The sequence below is a fragment of the Macrobrachium rosenbergii genome, chromosome 1 (assembly GCF_040412425.1).
Source record: "Macrobrachium rosenbergii isolate ZJJX-2024 chromosome 1, ASM4041242v1, whole genome shotgun sequence".
In the NCBI taxonomy this organism is placed as follows: domain Eukaryota; kingdom Metazoa; phylum Arthropoda; class Malacostraca; order Decapoda; family Palaemonidae; genus Macrobrachium; species Macrobrachium rosenbergii.
In genome coordinates, this window is record NC_089741.1 from 16,446,599 (window position 1) to 16,466,396 (window position 19,798).

The 19,798-nt window shown below is 38.1% G+C and overlaps 1 protein-coding gene across 2 annotated transcripts in view; it reads left to right on the forward strand.

Moving 5' to 3' along the window:
• Positions 1 to 19,798, forward strand: part of raptor (regulatory associated protein of MTOR complex 1) — a 109,272-nt gene that overhangs the window by 51,060 nt on the left and 38,414 nt on the right. For both annotated transcript variants that reach the window (XM_067094793.1, XM_067095668.1), the window contains 3 exons: positions 6,953 to 7,102; positions 8,478 to 8,681; positions 9,145 to 9,244. In XM_067094793.1, the coding sequence (XP_066950894.1) occupies positions 6,953 to 7,102; positions 8,478 to 8,681; positions 9,145 to 9,244 (454 nt within the window). The remainder of the gene's footprint in view (positions 1 to 6,952; positions 7,103 to 8,477; positions 8,682 to 9,144; positions 9,245 to 19,798) is intronic.

Sequence of the window (19,798 nt, forward strand, 5' to 3'; positions counted from 1 at the left end):
ATGAGATAGTTTTTGGACCTTGTGAAAAGGATGCCATTGCTGTTGTTTTTGTTTTGTTGTTGTTGTCCCTTTGTAGGGAATTGTCCCTTCTGACCACCTGCATGTTTTTTGAGGAAAACTTTTAGGCATAACTGTACAGTTTTGTTGGTGGCCTTGCTCGTGAGTTGAGCCACAACATACTCCTCAAACACATCCTTACAGGAGGGGTTAGAATGTAATAATGCAGTGACATTGGAGAGTGATTTGTTGGAGCCCTTCAGTGCTTCCATTCACGCTTTTATGCGCCATTCTAGAAAGTCACAGATTGCTTCCAATAGGGTTCTCATAAGACTTTTGGCCTCAACAGCAAAAATTGTCCAGGAATCTTCTGGAAGCCTTTTGGTGGCAACCTCCAGCAAGGTGGTAGAGGTTTTAGTACTAAGGATTTGGAGCCTAGCAAATTCTGACGAGGCTGTCCCCTCTGAGAGTCTTCTCACAGAGGTCCCAAACTGCTGCATAGCCATATCTAAAGGGAGCTTTTTCCTTTCAGAAGAGAGTTGTAGCATTGCCCATTCCTTGGTGGAATTCCCCAAAACTCGGGCGACAGTGGCAAATGGTTTTAATTCTGCCATGGTCTTGCATTTTTAGTCACTAAAAATTTTGAAAATCTGTCTTCACGAGATTAATAATTTTGGAAGTGAGAGGACAGAAGGCTGGGGCTACTTGGTGAGCAAGTTGGGTCTTATTCAAAATGGAAGTAGAGATCCATTTTTCATTGACCTGGTAAAGGATGTTTTGTATAGTTTTTAATGCTGTAGGCACAGGTAAGAAAAGCGTTTCTGTTAGTGGTTTCTCCATGTCTAGTGAAGGTGGTACCAGGTGCCATTCTGTATTCGGGAATGTTGCCTTGATTCTAAATTCTACATGTACAACTTTGATCATAGTTTTTCTCTCATTAATTACATACTTGACATCAGGAGAGAAAATGTACTTTGAGGTGCCTTGCCAAGGATTATCAGTATCATCAGGGGTGAGTATTGGAGCCCCTATTATGTTTTGATCAGAAGTTCTTTATTCCAAACTGACCATTTTGTTGTTTCCAGTCAGAATTCTACCACTAGAACTTGTTTGGGCAGCATTTGTATCCACACCCACTTTCTGGTTACAGGATGCAGTACTTTTACACTTTGGGGTGCATATGACTGACTTAATTTCCTTTTTGGAATCATGCTTCATGTCCCATGTATATTGCTGTTCTGTGGCACGGACATCATTGATGATATTCAATTTCCTTACAGAATTGATCAAATGCAGCAAACTGTGTATCCCTTTTGGGGGAGCTTGCGCAGTCTAACGAGCTCCAACAACTGAACTGCAACTGCCTGTTAAATTACTATACCCCTCCGAAAAAAGTTATTATACCCCTCCGAAAATGTTATTTCAGTCAGACTCAGGTGGATTCTAGTATTCGTTTTTGGGAAAAGATCCTATTCAGCATTGATAGCTGCTTGGGGAATGGAATTCCTTCTGGAAGGTTTCTCCCATGGCTAGCTAAAATTTGTGTCCCTGATCCTTCTGGGTTCAGCAGGGCCATTTCAGTGGCAATGTCCACTTCATATTCTTTAGTAAGAATGTCAACCCCATGTAAAGATTCCTCTACTTCCTCCGCAGGGTTAACCTGGGAGGTACTGGGGACTGATGTTGCTGGGTTTTGGCCCAAACATAGGTCTTGTTCTGAGAAAGGGTTAAATATCTGCTGCCGGAGTTCTGCCGGAAAGATATAATCTACCCCTACGGAACCCTAGGACCCATCAGGACAGCTGAAAAAGAGCTGTTTCGTCCTTAAAACTTGCTGCCAGGAGCATACTACAAATCTCACACATATCTGGTGACCAAGCAAAATTTTCTTGTTTTTTACAAATACTATGCCCATGGCAGGTGGTATGGGCCATACCCACTGGCAAAAAGTCAGCCGAGCAATTTGCTACGGAACACTTGAGCTGAGGGTCCTGCCTAATGGCTGCCCTGTAGTGATATAAAGTAAGTTGTTATTAGAAGTTAGTTAGTATTAATTGTTTTTAATGAGGGACACTTCTGCAGTTCCTCATATAGTTTCCATATTATAGGTTAACTTGATTACAAGTGTGTAGTTGTGGTGCATTTAATTAAATATCTATGTTAACTTAAATCCTCTAAGTTTTAGGTTAGTTTTCATACCTGTATATGGCTCTGTTACTTATACAGTACACTGTTAGTCCTTTTGCAATGGCTATGTGAAATTTTTAACTCTAATTGTCATGCCATTCAGACTAACTGCTATGAACTAATTAAACTAACCCAAGCTACTGTTTTATATGGCTTAGGTTAATGCTTCTAATATAATCTATGTAAGCTAAGAATAGAGGACTTTTTAGAGGGTTCTTGCTTAACCTATTCTAGGCTTATTTAAAACTTGAGGATATAAACTATACAGAAAATAACCCTCTTATAATTTAGTTTTCTGTTTTATGTATGTGGCTGAGACTACCCTTTTATCTGATGTTCGGCCATTGCTGTTTTAGGCTAATAGTAGGATATTCCTTAAAAAGGGGTTCATACTTAATCTGGTTAGACTAATGTCTGTTCTAGGTGTATATCTCCTTTAAGACCCTACTAGTGTGTAGTCTTACAGATATGCTACAGTCATAAAAAACTAAGTTATTTTATTGAGCCTAGGATACTGTTTATGTATAAACCTAGGCTTATTTGTTCTTTCTTAGTCTAGTATAGGGTATTGCCTAACCCAAATTACTGTAGATCACTCTTAAATGTATAGGCTATATAAAAACAGAAACTTACTAATATGTACCCTTATAGTTAGGCTACTATTTTTTGTCTAACCCAGGTTGTTGTTTATATCCAATCCTAGGCTATTTGCTCTACTATATAAAACAGTAACCCACTAATGTGTAACCTTATAGCTAGGCTATCACCCTAATGGAGGCTACTGCCTAATCTGGATTATTTAATTCACACTTAAGGGTATTGGTTACATAAATCACAGTTACTGTACCTTAATATGTAGCCTTAAAGGTAGGCTACCATCTCATCCAGCACAGATTACTATTTCATCTAGCCCTAGGTTACATGGTCTTGACTAACGATTTAGTCCAAAAATGGGATGTTTCGTAAAAAATTATCACTTAATTTAAGGTACTGCGTAGCCCTGGATTATTTAGATCATGCTTAAGTGCACAGGCTTATATAAAAGGAAAAAAATTATACTAATATGTAGCCATATTGTTAGGCTGTCGATTTATTTTGCCCAGATATTGTTATTATCTGATCCTAGGGTCCTTGCTAATGAAATCAGAGGAAAAAAGTAAAATTTTTTCGGAGCGCTGGTAATGACGTAAACCGCTCGCTATTGACCAATAGAAAGTAATGGCTCCCTGGTCTTTATCAGCCCAGTTGTAAACAAGAGGGCCAATACGCATGCCCAATAGTCACTTCTTTTTCTTGCAGGGGTCTTTGATGTTGGAAAAACTGGGTTCAGCTTCGCTGAAGATAAGGGAAAGTGCCCTCTTATCTTTGAGTCCATTATATGCTCCATCATGTGTTATAATGTTAATCATTACAACATAATACGTGGCCCAAAAAGACTAACTATAAGAGAATTCTTTGATATTAATTAGAACGAATGTAATACATATACAGATTCTTTTCGCACCATGAAAATAAGATAAATTTCCTTGCCAGCGATATTCAGGTATACTGTAGACTGTACAGTCACCACCCTGCTTATGAACATTTATGTTACGAACATTCAGAGATACGAACAACTAGGGTCGCAAGTTAAAATTGTTTTCGGAGCACTCCCCTTTGCCACCCGCAAGTTCAAGTATAATATGCTTTAATACCATGTGACTTTCTGAAACCTAATTTTTAACCTGCACATGAGAAAGAGAGAGAGAGAGAGACTATTGGCCTTGGTCAGGTTGTTTGCATGTGACAGATATCCACTTGCAAGTCAAATAATACTGTTGTATTGAGAATAGTGATGTATTTTACTGACATCATCATTGCCATTTGTAGCTAAATGAAACATATTTCGGAATATATATACTGTACTCGGAAATAAGTAAATTAAAGGAAGTAAAGGTGTGATTTCATGAGTTTTGGATATTGTATTTGCCTCTTCCAAAACATTTTATGGCCTGCATATTATTGTTTCTTCAGCTACAACTACAGCCTTAAGTTTAGTGGCATACTGTACTTTCTTAACACTTTCTTCTCTGTTGTGTGAAAGATGAAAACAACTTTTATTTTAGTTTATAGAAATCACTATTAAAAATCAGCAAGTTTTTAACAAGTCAATAACTGTAATGCAACACTTAATAAAATTAAGTTAGTTATAGTAAGTAACATTAGCAAACAGCTGTTTCTCAATTCAGTTGTTTATGTCAGCATTTGCTGTTGTTTATGCCAGAGTCTTGCACACAACAGTAAGTGGTTGTTAACTATTAGAAATAGTAATGAATTCTTAGACAAACCACAAGTGTTTTTAGGTCTGTCTGAATGTATGAAGATTTGCTTTTAACCTACTGAACTTTTGCTTATAGGCCTATTTATTAGTTAAAAGCTAACCCAGATATAGTATGCATTATCAGTAGCGTCTACCAAAACTGGTACAGGCATAGAAAGCCTAGCCTAGCATAACCTCCCGGAAAGAAACTCACACATTAAGCATAGCCTCATATATTCTACCAAAAAGAAACTCGCACATTAATCGTAACCTCATATAATCTACCAAAAATGCATCTTGCACTACAAACGATATATATGGTGAAGTCATGTTTGGGGACAAAATTTTAAGGTTTGCAGGACACACGAGATTTTCATTGGAAATAAACTCCACTTTTGTGTTTATGGAGCAACTTCAGACTTTTATATCATACTTGAATAGGCGTGAAGAGTACCTTTAAAATGACACTAAAAACCAACTTGCGAACAATTCAGGATGCAAACGGCCGTCCAGACTGTAACTTGAATTTAAGTTGGTTAGTGACTGTATTATTACTATTTATGCCAGTTATTACATATGAAAATACTTGAGGAAAAGTAAAGAAAATTTAAGCTAAAATTTTTGTTCTTTTCTATTCTGGACTGGTTGAATGATAATTCTTTAGAACAGTCAGTCCTTATTTGTATAGGGGATAGTTAAACCATATACAATACGCCACGCATAATCCCATTGTTATTTGCAAAAATATGTTTTTTGTAACTTTTTTTTTTTATATGGATGACATCACATTACATTACAGAATGTCAGAGGGTTAAGTGGAGTGTAAGTTACTAATCAAAAACTTTGATATGAGATATTGGTTCATTTCTGGATGGTGGCTTCATTACCTTTGCTTTGTAGCATTTTCTTTATTAGCTTCTAAATTCTATTTTCTCAGTTGCATGACAACTGTATTTTCTTTGAGCATATAGTTATGAAAGAAGCTTTGAGAAGCACATTTTCTAAATTTCTAACAACCTGTAGTTGGTTTCATTTGTTTGTGTTTGACATTTTATTTACCATATTTCCCAGTAACAAAGATTGAATTTTTTTCCTGAAATAAGTCTCAGAAAAATATCTTGTGTCCTAGGGGCTAAGGTTACGCTTTCCATAGGCTTATCTTAACCCTAGAGTATGTTATCTATGCTAGACTTGTAATGAGAATTGTGAGTGAGGAGTATAGATTATGCTTAATTAAAACAGTAAATAAATAAAACTTTTGTTGAAAAAATACATGTAGTCGCAAAGATGCAATCCTGTATGGGTAAGCTGTAATATAACAAGACCTTCATAATCAATCATGTTCATGTGTTACTTTTAGAAATGATAACAATGTGCAAACTGTTTTCAGATTTTAAAAATTAGTAGTATGTATATTTTGGATTTTATTCTTTTGTTCTGTTTGGGATGTCATGTTTGTGTGGTGTTATTTCAAAGTGTAACTTTGCTTTTCTGTACAGTATTTCTAATATTTCCTGTTGTCTTTAATATTTCTATTATTTGGGATTAAAAAAAATTTCTGCTTTATCCTGCATCCAATACTGTCAGAAATTTGAAATACTACACCAGCTGTGACTCCATCTATTTGTACACACACTGAGACACTGGTGTCAAGAAAAAATATTATGAAGTACAGCTGGGCAGTCTGTACTACAGGGCGCCCCACGAAAAACCAGGAAATTTGGTATAGCTTATTTAATTGTTGGAAACAGAAAACAGTTGTTGTTAACAGGAACATTGTTAAAACAGAACAAAAACACAAATGTTAGATGAGGTGTTCAAAATGCTTTCCGTGGGCAGCTGCACAAAAGTAGACTGTATAGCCAACTTCCAGTTGCCCTTTGGATGATTTCAAGCAGGATGTTGTTCCAAGCTTCCATCAACAGAGTTTTTAAGGATTGTATGTCTGTAACCTGTCTCCTCTGTAATTGAAGTTGATGTAACAGTAAACCCCACATGGTTAAATCCATTATGAGGGCCATTCGTTATGTTCAATAAAGTCAGGAGTATATGTTAGGTAATTTTTTAGTTCATTGATAAAGTAAAATACATGGTAAAATACGTGTGTAAAATATGCAATGTAAATCTGAAATTTCCTGTTTTTTTTTTTTTGTGGGGTACCCTGTATATACATTGCTTGGTAATCTCTTCAAGTTTTTAATTGTGCTGGTATGTCAACTTCAGAAAATGTTTTTAAATATTAAAATGAGTGAATATAAAAAAAAAATTAGCTGACGAAGCCATAGTACTTTAATGCATTGAGAATTTAGAGTATAATACACATGTATTTGTATTTTTATATTTTTTAAAAGTTTTACCAGAGTTGGAGTGCATCTGCAGTGCTGGGAAATGTGGTATATACAAAGACTACTGTACAAATAGATATGTTGAGTTGATTATTTATGTTCTATTTCTTATTTTTTATTTTAGGTGCGAGCAGCTGCAGTTTTTTCCCTTGGTACTTTCATAAGCAGCTTAGCTAACGGTGAGAGAACAGATCACGCCCGTGCCATAGATCACACTATAGCTATAATGTTAGCAAACACTGTTTCCTATGATGGTTCTCCACTTGTTAGAGAGGTAAGTGTCATAGTGCAGTGTTTCAAACATAATGTAATACAGGCAGTCCCTGGTAAACGGCGGGCTCGGTTAACAATGATCTGGTTTTATGGCGCCGATAATTGGGTATTGGCGCCAATACATACCTAACAGAGGCGCTGGTAACTGAAAATCGGCACTTTTCGGCACGGATAAGCCCGAAAATTGCCGGAAAAGCGCCGAAAATTGCCGATTTTCGATTATCATCACACCCCTAGAACGGAACCCCCACCGATAACCGAGGACTGCCTGTATAAAAAATTTATGTGCAGCTTGCAAAAATATAGAAAGAATTTATAATTTTTCCTGGTGAAATACAAATATGTATTTTTTTATGAATTGATAAGGTATATTTAGCTTTTGTATTGTGTGAAGTGGACCTGGTCATACAAACCTGAAGGGTTTAAAGAAGAAGAGTCCCACTCCTCATGCTCAGCTCACAGTCCACTTTCTGCCAGCCAGTGCTTCTCATTTTTTATATGGCTCCAACTATATCAGACATATGCTGTGTTTTCCAGGATCTATACAGAGCTCTTTTCCTATTTCATTTATTTCAATCTTGTGTGTTATTTCACATTTATTATCCAGTAGTTTGTGTATATTTATACTATCTTTTTTTTATAAGGGTGTAGTTGTTTATTTTTATGACTTGCTTACGGGTCAATGTCTTGTTGCCAACACTACAGTGTGTGCTTGATTCTTCCTTTAGTAAATTCATACTCTTTTCATTTCATTTTGTATTGCTTAGATTGTCTTCTTTGACTGGCTTTTTATGTTGTTGTAAAGTGATTTTGGCATTTGTTTTGCTCTTATTTAAAATTTTCATTACTGTACTTCCCCCAGTAATTTGAGAAATTTAAGCATATCAAGTATATCACCTTTCAAAGATTTTAGACTTAATTATCATTGCAACACAAAGCTTGGATTTTGAATGAATATTTTGTTAATGTATACATAGTGAATTTTGTTTTTACATATTGAAAACAAATCTTGTTTATGTTCTTTTCATGTTAACAAATAGCTTGTGAGTTGTTTCCTCACTTTACATTCATTTCTGTCAGAATGGGATTTTTGTATGCTAATAGTATATAAGAGTAATAATTATTGTTCCACTGAGCTGTGTAATTTTTTACTTTACTTTGCTCTAAATTTTACCTCATTTAAGAACAAGTTCTTTGGCCAACACCTGTGATAGTTTAGAAATGCGACTCAGTCTTGTCACATAAACTTATGATAATTAATTTTAATAGTAACTCAAAAATTATTTTATGATGGCCGCTTAAAGATGATTTTAACTGAGGAAGGTTTTTGGAAAATTACAATTGCCCTATTCCTCATGTATTATAATTTTTTCCAGGAGTTGGTTGTTGCGCTGCAGCTACTTATTTTGATGTATGAAAGTTCATTTGTAACAGTTGCTCGACAATATTTTCAAAATGAAAATGCGGATGTGTCTCCAGTATCTCTTGCATCTTCAACTGATAGTATAATGTCACCATCAGGGAGCATGAGGAATGTCCTGGGACGACCAAATTCAAAGCAAGTTACCTCTCCTGGGCAGGTAAGTCAAATGACCATGTTTTGCATGTTATTCCCACACACAAGAAAAAGTCATGAGGCCACATATCTGCACAAGTGAAAGTTGTTCCATTGTAAACCTAGCCATGTTGAAGTCCATGAGAAAACTTTGAGAAACTGACGCAGTCAATTCTGGGCACATTTAGTCAGAAATTCGGAGATATATTATGGGCATTACATGAGTGTGTGTATACGTAATTTGTGTACAGTATAAGTAACAGAATCCCACCTTTGAGACATGTGTAAAATTTGCACCCAGTTCCTTAGGCATTAGGTAGTAATCATGAGAAAATGTTTAATAATTTATATACATAAATGTGTACATATATGTACCATATACCATACATTTACAAGTTTACTGTAAATGTATTACTGCATTTTGTTTAAGGATGTTTTGTTAGTGGTAAATAATAATTTTGAAAAGAGCATGATTTTCTTTTTTTCAGGCCTTAGGATCTAGCCCAGATATGTCAATATTGGAATTTGGTCATATGTCACCACTGGGTGTGAGGAGAACAGCATCAACGCATTCAATATCTAATTTAGGTAAGGTGATTAACATTATTCTATTTTTGAGGTGAAACTTACCCTCTATCATTTAGCTTTATCTGCGACTACTTGGCACGGGTTCGATAAGTATTAAAATAGTCATTAACGAACGCTCCCAATAGTTACTCCCCCAGGGTGAGGTGTGGGTAAAACAGAGAATGTTTCAGTTGCTCATTCTACTCTTGTTGGCAAAATCGGACGGTTATGTAGGCAAGTGCTCTGAATTTTTGGTTTGGTTTCTTGGCTATCGAATTGGATTGTCTATACTGTGGTTTGTTGTTTCACTATGGATTCTTCTTCTCAGTCTTCCTTATCAAAATCTCTTAGATTTTGCAAGGTAAGCAGTTGCAAGACCAGATTGGTTTCTTTGAAGTACGATACATACTAATTATGCATTGATCATTGTGGGGTAACTTGTGATTTAGACAACTGTTTTGATCATTGCAGGGAATGGTCTTTGCAAGAGATAGAGAAGATGGTAAAGTATCATGTTAGAAGAGAGAAGGAGAGACTTAGAAAGAGTGTAAAGAAAACAGCTTGTCTTGCCTCTAAGTCTTCCTTAGAATTAACATCAGATCAAGTGATAGATAGGTCTATTGATTCTTCTCTTGTTGTAGGTTCACATCCTTCCACACCCACTAAGTCAGCTCGGGGTAGTAAGTTAGATTCAGTGCAGTCTTATATTGATTCAGTAAAATCTAGGATTGAATTTTTATGTGACAAGTTTGAATCTTTTGCATCTAATGCATCTAGTGCATTGGCAAGGACAGTGTCCCTTCGTTCCATTGGCAACTCTGCAGACTCAGCCTTGTCTGTCCCATCGGCTCCTCCTGCCAACAGGCCTGGTAGTCCTGGGCTTCCCGAACGAGGACTAACATCCCAGGATGTTCATGAACTGTGCCCCCTGTCTCCTGCCTTTGCTTCTCGGTCCTCAGTGGACAAACACAAATTGTGCTCACCTAAAGACATTCATGGTAGGGTGAAAAGGTCTAAGCTTTCGCTTTTGAATACGTTGTCTAAAAGTTATTACTGTATAGCGATTCATCCGAATCAGGTAACTGATTGCATTCGGTAACGAACGATGTCGCTGCTCTTTCAGCCGCCTCAAGGAGTTTGGAGTCCTTGGTTAGGCATTCGGGTAGTAAGCGTTCATATCTAGACTCCCTTTCTGTTGACGATAGTCCGAGTTTGATTTCATCAAGGTCTCAGGTATGTCTGCCTCTGAGGCTTTTGCTGCTTTTATGGGCTGTCTTTCTGAAGCTGAGACTAAGCTTGTCAGATATTTGAGGCCACAGGAAGTGTTGAGTCTGCGTGAGCTTCCTCATGCGTCTTCGTCGAGGCTGTGCCAGGTGTATTCTAGGCGGCGGAAAGCTTCATCGAGTCCGCTCGCTGCCTCAGTGAGCCCACACGCTGCCACAGCGAGCCCGCATGCCACCTCAACGAGTGTAAGGGAAGAGTCGGTGAAACCTCAAGAGACCCTAGGCCATAGAGTTTCTTCAGGGCCACAGTTAGTGTCTACGATGCATGAATCTTCGTCTAGTACGAGGAGTGAGGAGGTAAGTGCGAGCAAATGATTTCTTAATGGCATCAAGGGAACATACCGTGCTTCTCCTGTGTTGGAAGGTAAATCACTGTGGTTAAAGGGTTCTTGCCCTCTTAGGTCAGCCGGATTTTCTCAGTCGGATCTCGAGAGGGACTGTTCTTGGTTCAATTATTTACCAGAGTGGATTAGTAGAATTCTATTCCTGGGTCTTACAAGACCATCTGGTTCTGAGGTTTCTTCAGTTGTCACAGATGAGGAAGACTTATTTAGACCTACCTCTTCCTCTCAACGTTCTCCTTCTACTTTACCCTCAGATAAGGGAGAGGAACACCTAGAATGTCTATTCAGGTTTTAAGGAACTGGTTCAGTTGTGATTGGACAGATATCCTCAGTTCTTTTCAGTGGAGCATTCTAATACTGCTCGCTCTCTAAGAGCTTCCAGGTTGGGGTCTGATTTTTCTCCTCTCCCTTCCTTAAGGGTATCAGATTCTGTACATGGAAGATTTGACTCTAAGGCTTTGCCTAAGAGGATCTCCTCTAAAGGATCCTCTCTTTTGTCTCCCTTCCTTCATGCTAGGAAGTCACTAGTGTATTGGACAGGGGAGTTCCTCCCCTTTTCTCCTGATCCGGCAGTGGACAGTGCTTTTTTGTCCATGATTTTTGTGACTAAGAAGGCACTATTGTGTCAGGCATGTTGCATTTCTCTATTCCAGAGGATGAGAATATGTGTAAGAGAGGTTTGACTAATGCTATGGAAGGTATGTTCTTCTGTGAAATTGCTCTGAACACAGTTGAACAGTGTTTGAAGGAGTTTGTGAACTTCCTCCTTTGGCCAAGGGTCTTTTTATTAAGACGTTAAGGTTTTTTGCTCTCCTAGACAGGGCATTTCTTGATGTGAAGGGAACTATCCATGTCGTGAGCAACCTTGAAGTTCGCGGAAGAGAGCAGCTTTGCTCTCTGCTGGTTCCTTTGTTTTCCCCCTTAGTAAACAATCTTTAATTTCAGCACATCCTTTTGGGAAAATTATTGAAGAAAAACTGTCTGCGTCTATAGCCTTGGAGACTGAGAAGAAGAGAATAGGTCTTTTATCCACCAGTCCCAAGCCTGTAAAGGGAAGTCTCCTGCATCTCTCTCTTTTTCTTTTAAACATCCTGCGGGCAATGCTACCTCCTTTGCTAGGTCTTCCTTTCCAAGTGCCGAAGGAGGAAAGTATCCTTTCGCCAGCAAAGTTCCAAGTCCCATTCTGCAAGGGGAGGGAAGTTTATCTTCTCTTATAATAAGAATCCTAAGTCTTATAAAGAATAACTCCTTGAGGCCTCAGGTACCTGGGGGCGGCAGGTTAGGCTTCTTCACTCAGGTGCGGGAATGCTTAGGGGTAGACGGTTAATTAGCAAAAGTACTTTTGGAAGGCTATTGCATTCCTTTCAGGAGTTCGCCTGCTCTGTCAAACCAACGCACAGCCTTTCAGTCTTACAAAGGCAACACAGAGAAGAGAAGGGTCTTGAGTCAGGAAGTCTCTTCTCTGTTAGAGAAGGCAGCTATAGAGGAAATACCGGCTACTTCACCCAGATTTTATGACAGCCTATTCCTAGTTCCAAAGGCAACAGGAGGTTGGAGACCTGTTTTGGACATATCCAAGCTCAACCTCTATGTCCAACTGTCCTCTTTTTCCATGGAGTTGGCCTCCACAGTCTTAGCCACTTTGGAGAAAGAGGCATGAATGTTTGCAGTGGATATGAAGGACACATACCGATGGTCAAGAAGTTCCTATGCTTTGTCTTTGGAGGAAGGACTTATGGATTTTAACTCTGTTTCAGACTAAGTTCTGCACCTCAGATTTTCACCAGGGTGTTATCCCCTTCTCAAAATGGCTTCACTTACTAGGAGTAAAGATACTTATGTACCTGGATGATAGGATTATCATTGTGAAGTCCAGGGATGATTACCGGAGGGCAAGAGAGTTAGTTCCTGGGCTTAGCAAAAGCCCTAGGGTTACTGATAAACATAGCAAAGTCTTCACTGGAACCATCTCAGAGTGACTTACCGGGCCATGGTGATAGATTCTGTTCTTTTCAAGGTTTTTCCTACATGTGCCTGAGTAAGATAATCTCTTGTCAGTTGCAAGCAAATTTGCCTCCTCAGGAAGCATGCCAGCCAAATGCTGGGTGTCTCTGTTAGGTTGCATTCTTCTCTGGAGAAGTTAGTCCCAGGTGCTCGACTACAGATGAGACCATTTCAGTTGCATTTAAGGAGGCACTGGCACATAGAGTCACAGCCAGTCCACGAGATAGTGCCCTGGAACCCAGATCTGTTTCCTTACCTTCGTTGGTGGATGTCCAAAGAGATACTTCTTGCAGGGAAGTCTTTAGATCCCAAAGTTCAGACCTCTCACTGTATTCAGATGCCTCAGACAAGAGCTGGGCCATAGTTATGGGGAGTCTGGTCACTTCCAGAGTATGGTCCCCAGTCGAGAAGAATCTGCACATAAACTGCAAGGAGTTGTTGGCTATCCAGAAGGGGCTGCAGAAGCTGGAAAGTGCAGTGACCAGACAACTCAATGTCTCTGTTGTACCTAAGACGACAATGGGGGCATGAAGTCAGAAACGCTAGTAGCCATTACCATGGATTTACTCCTCTGGATGGAGGAGAGGAACATTGTCCTAATGCCCCAGTTTCTACCAGGTCGTTTGAATGTTCTGGCAGACATGCGAAGTCAATCCAGGGCAGGTACTCTCCCATGAATGGACATTAAACCCAATTGTGTGCGAGGCAATTTGGAAAGAGTTCGGCCAACCTCCCATCGATCTCTTTGCAACAAAGATGAATCATTGTCTCCAGTTGTACGTTTCACCAGTTCCGGACCTGCATGCCTGGGCAAACCTATTTGTACATGCTTTCCCTCTGTTTCTTATGTTGAAGGAAGTGCTCAAGAAATTGAGAGAATCCTGTAACATCACCACGATTCTAATTGGGCCTTTGTGGCCGAGGAGGCATTTGTTCACAGACCTAGAGATGCTGATAGAAGTTCCCAGACAGTTACCTTTTTGGACAAATCTACTTCGACAGACAGGGACAGGGAGGCTACATGGAAATATCAACATGCTTTGTCTAACCACTTGGAAACTGTCCACAAGCTCCTCAGAGCTAGAGGCTTTTCAAAATCGTCTAGGGACTCTATCCTCACTGCAAGGAGAAAGTCCACTAATATATTATATCAGAAACAGTGGGAACTATATAGATCATGGTGTAAGTCCAGGGGCATTTAATGTTTTCGCACCATCATTGATAATGTAATCAAGTTTCTACGATTAAGATATGCTAAAGGTTTGTCTGTTGTCTCCATCAAAGGTTATAAATCCATGCTGGCTTCTGTTTTAAGGCATACTGGATTGGATATTTCAAAGCATGTTGACTTATGTTAAGCTGTTCTCTCCTTTCAACTGGAAATGCGGAATGTTCTTCAGAAACCTCTTTTATGGAACCTAGATATTGTCTTATGACATCTTAGAGGCCATCCTTTTGAGTCCGTGAGAGAGACTTCTCTCGAGGCTCTTTCTTTGAAAACCCTCTCTCTGGTGGCCTTGGCTTCGGCCAAAAGAATAAGTGAATTGCAAGTGATAGCTTCATTAGTGTGGTTTTCATGTAATGGAGCAGAATTATCTTTTCTGGCTTCATTTTGTGCCAAGAACAATATTAAGGCCAAATCTCTTCCTAGAGTTTTTTTTTTATCCCTTCGCTAGAAACTCTTAACTCCTGAGGAAGGAGAGCTGGTTTTATGCCCTGTTAGGGCTCTGAAGAATTATATGTCCCATCTTGAACCTGTAAGGAAGCAGTGTAGGAACCTATTTTGTTCAGTCAGGAAGCCTGAGGTTCCTATGTCTAAAAATGCCATGGCTTTCTTTATTAAGTCATTAATTCTGGAGGCACACCATACACTCTCCAGAGGTTTGTCCCCTTTTGAAGGTGAAACCACACGCTGTCAAAGCAGTGGCTACATCAATTAGTTTTTGCCAGCACCTCTCATTAGACTGTCTAGTCTTGGCAGTACAGTGGAGGTGTAGCCTTTATTCGCTTCCAACTACTTGAGGGATGTAGAAATCCAGTATGAAGACTGTGTCATGAATAGATAAGGGTTCTCTCTAGCTACTTCCTTCCTAGGCAAAGGGGAACTGTATGTGATGAGTTCGTACACAGTAGTTTATTCCACTTTCTTTGGATCATTTTGTATACTGTAGCTGTCCTTGCTTTGTTTGTTCTTGGATGAGGGCAAACAAAGTTTTTTTTTTTTTTTTTTTTTTTTTTTAGAGTAAATCATGTTATTTTATGTTTCAGAGCCATTGCTCCTCATTGGAGAAAGCTACCTAAGCTGATTAAGTGCCACTTTTCTTCCAATTTGGGCTTGGTGTTTTTGGGTATGAGGTACCACAGCAACTCGATTAGGTAGATGGTAACTCTTGAAGGATTATAGTTTAGTTGTGGTTGTAGCTCCCGTCAGCTCTGCAGGCCTGAGGCACAGGGGCCAATAAATTGCCATTCTGCAGTGCACATCTTCAACGAGTGGCTACATTTGGGGTTCATGTTCCACCTCCTAAGATAGTGGACCTCGCTTGATGAAGCTCCTCATTCGACAAGTACTTGCCATGGGATCATATTCATCAGGTAAGCAGCAATGAGGATATTTATCATATCTGATAATTCGGTTATAGGGAATCTTTTGCCCGCCTCTAGCACACAATGTTGAAGTCAGCTAAATGATAGAGGGTAAGTTTCACCTCAAAAATAATTATTTTTATGATAAAATCAATTTGTTAGGTACTTACCCTCTATCAATGAAACCCTCCCTCCTCCCCTCTTAAGAGATTAAGAGTAGAATGAGCAACCAAAACATTCGCTGTTTTACCCCCACTCTACAAAGGGTGGGGGAGTAACAATTGGTAGTCTTCGTTAACTATTGTTTCAGTTTTAACACTAGTCAAACCCACGCCAAGTAGATGCAGATTAAGCTAAATGATAGAGGGTAAGTATCTAAAAAATTGTTTTTATCATAAATATCATTATTTTGTTATAGATACTTTATTTTATATAGTTGCTTGATATTGAATGGATAGTTTATGCTTAACTGTACTATCCATATCTGTATGATGTAAAACCCTTTTCTTTGTGGCTTGGTACAAAATAGATTAAGAAAGATGACTTACTACTTGTAGGTGTTACATGTGAGGTATTCCTACTTGGGGAAGGGTATATTGTTCCTCGCTGTTGAACTTCTCAGTTCCAGAGATCCTTTATTACTCCTACAGTTACTGTGCAACAGTGCCCCTGAGGCTGTTGTGCAATTGGAACTTCAAAAGTTCAAGCAAACATGCAATGCATTATTACCCTATAGTATTAATACTCCTAGTATTTTGATAATTTACTAACATTTTTACCTATTTATGTGTTAATTTGTTCATGTATTTTGTCTTTTATAAGAACTGATGTCTTCTTTCTGTATTTCCTGTTACCTTTGGTTACTTCTTTTGAATGAACATCATATTCCCTGGAATCTTGAATTTCAAGTCGATGGCCCCAGGGGGCTTGTTGCATATGAATAGGACTCATGTTCTGAATAATAGTATAATAATAATGTTCTCTTTTTCACATTTCTTTCCTTCTATGATTTATTTGTAATTACATTCACCAAGGATAATGCATTCTTATTTGGTTTTTGTCTGCATTTTAGCAGGATTACAGGAAAACTAATACAGTGAACCCCCATATTCGCGGGGGATGCGTACCGCACCCCCCCATGAATAGCTAAAATCTGTGAATACTTAAAACCCCTCTAAAAACACTTAGAACTGCCCATTTTGATAGTTTAAACACAAGAAGAACCCAGTAAAAATGCTTATACCTGAGTATTTTAATAGTTTTATCACAAAAAGTGCATTTATTCATGAAAATTATATGAAAATACAGTAATTAATGAATATTTCTCAGTGAAAAATACCGCGAATGGGCAAATTTTCCATGAATAAAGGGTAGATATGTTCCACAGAGAAACCTGCAAATGCGTGAGTCTGCGAATCGTGAGAATGCGAATACAGGGGGTTTACTGTAATGTGTTTTTATAGAGCTTGCAGCAAAATTACCTTAGGTTTGTCCTGCATATTTGGTCGGTTTACAATTTGGGGGATATCTACTGAAAGTATGTATCATTTAAAAGACATTGCCTAGTGGTTGTTTCTGCTAAATTTTATCAAAATTCACTAGTGTGGCCTTGAGATATTTTAATTATGGTTGTTCATATACGAACAAACCCTTGGGTCTTAATATTAGGATAAACTTCTAGCGCCAGCTGGAATCTGGTAAAATCAATAAAATTGTATATGCAGTGGACTGGTGGCATTTGTCCTTAGTCATGAGTCGTTTGGGACCACCCACACCCAAGCAGTACTCTGTGACTTCATCAGTTACTCTTTTGCCCCCTTTGAGAGAGGACATGTTGTTCTTTCTCTCCCCTGTAAAGCGGGTTTGGTTTGCACTTAGTATAGTATATTATTTATACTGATGACTCTAAATATTATTTTGATGTGGAATTGTTTTATCTTATTAGGGAACGATTCAGTGTTTTTTGAAGATGAAAATGTAGAAATTGACAAATCATTTGTATGTGAAAAAAAGATTAGTCAATAAAACTGAAGAAAAGAGCAGTGCTTGTGAATGTATTTTACAAACATCCTTAAATTCAGCTGCAACATCCATAAAATTGACAAGAAAACTTCCACAACTTTCCTATCAATGGAATGAGATCCCTCAGGCACAGAGCTGTGTAACGTTTTGGGCCCTCAACAGTATATATATAGCTCTAGAGGCAGATGTGCTGAAGGTGGTAAAAAAGTTCCATACCTACATGAAGCTTGTGGAAAATTTTCAAGCACGGGTCTCAAAATCATGATGTATATAATAAGGAAACCTCCACTCCATGCAGTTTTCCTGAAACATAAACTTCCTGGAATTGTGATGTCACTGACCTCCAGAACAATTCTGTAACAATAATAAACCAAAAGATGTGCAGCAAGTGTTATTAATACTATCTTTTATCTTTGTATAGAGAGGTTAAATATGAAGAAGTTAAGTATACCTTAGTTTAACCAGACCACTAAGCTGATTAACAGCTCTCCTAGGGCTGGCCCGAAGGATTAGACTTATTTAACGTGGCTAAGAACCAATTGGTTACTTAGTAACAGGACCTACAGCTTATTGTGGAATCCGAACGACATTATAGCGAGAAATGAATTTCTATCACCAGAAATAAATTCCTCTAACTCTTCATTAGCCGACTGGAGAGTCGAACTCGGGCCTAGCGAGTGCTAGGACACAACTCTACCGACTCGCCCAAGGAAGAGCTTGGTTAAATATGAAAACACTACCCAGCTTTCTCATGCCTGAGATAGTTTTAGTGCATGCTGTAAATTATTTTATTAGATTATGTGAACCTCAAACTCACATGCTGTGACATAACAAGTTTGGCACTAAAATTAATGCCAAGTGATGTCAGATATTCAGGATCACAGGGATTGTGCTAACAATGTGGAGAGAGACTAATAGGGCTTTTCACCAATGATGACTTCTTTGTCAATCCTTAAAATACTGAAGAACTAGTATGAAATCTCTTGTACCTGAGAGTCAGTATAAGGATGTTTGGAAAAGTCTTAAAAAGTAATAAAGGAAATTTGAGATAAAATAAAAGTGAATCTGAAGAAAAGTGTGTTCATATCCACTGTTAAGTTGTCTTGGATGTAACTAACTACAATTAAAATGGTATGAACTGTTTGGCTTATGCAGAATGTCAGAAAGTAATGTACCAGATTCAGAGTACTTAACATATGTTTCAGCTGAAAATTTAAACCTTAGTCCTAAAAGAAAAACATAAACCAGCCATTTTATATGCCATGTAAAAAAAAAACTGACCCTAAAATTCACTACAAAATACCATTCAGATCTTGCCTTGTAATTGTTGCATTTTCAGTATCTTGAAAATGTTACCAACATGAATTGAGATTAGAAGCTAAGTAAAGTAAAAAAAGTCAAATTATGTATGCATAAATTCTTCAAAATTACTAGCTTCAGCATCTCAGGCATGAATCGAAACGAGGAGCTATGTAAAGTAAAAATGACAAATCGTGTATGTCTAAATACTTCAAAATTACAATCCTCAGCACCTCAGGCAGATCATGTGTCTCCTGTATTTCGCTGTTGTCCATCACGCCTCAGTGTTCCACAAAAAATTATTATTTCTTTACAATCCACTGCATTAGAGATACCACAGTTTTTGAAAGACTCACTGTCTCTTTCATTTTATCATGTTTTCATTATAAATCACTCCTTATCAGAGGTGGTACAATGTTTATAAGGTTACTCCGTTTTAACTAGTTTGTAGACAGTTCCCCTATGGACAGTGGATTAACTACTACCATGCAATTACATAATGATATTTACATGCCTCTTTGATAACAGACAGGTATTTTAAATGATTTTTATATTACTTGTAGAATTTTAAGATAAATTAGGATACTTGTTTCATTGTAGTTGTCTCTACGGGCATGTTGTGCTTGGTGACACAAACTGTGCTGCAACTTTTTGTGTTAAATTGGATATCATCTTTGCCACTGGCATAGATGAAAGCATAATATTTCACTAAATTTGGGATTTGCCATAATGAAATAGTACCCGTTGCCAAAGAATGCTGTACAGATGGGCTTCAAGTTCAGTTTGCAGCCATCTTATATAGCTTTAGAGTAGCAGATCTTGCCCTGTAATTGTTGCAACCTGTATTCTGGGTAATATGTTCGAAGATTGTAACTTTGGATGTGTATGCTCATCTGGAGATATTTATTTAATTAAAAAGTGAAAATGTACCAAGTTGAGGAGAAAATATCTAAGAAATCTTACTGGAAGATAATGATAAAATCTCTGGATGCCATAAGGGTACTCTTCCACCCAGCTTTTTTTAGGTTTCGAATAAT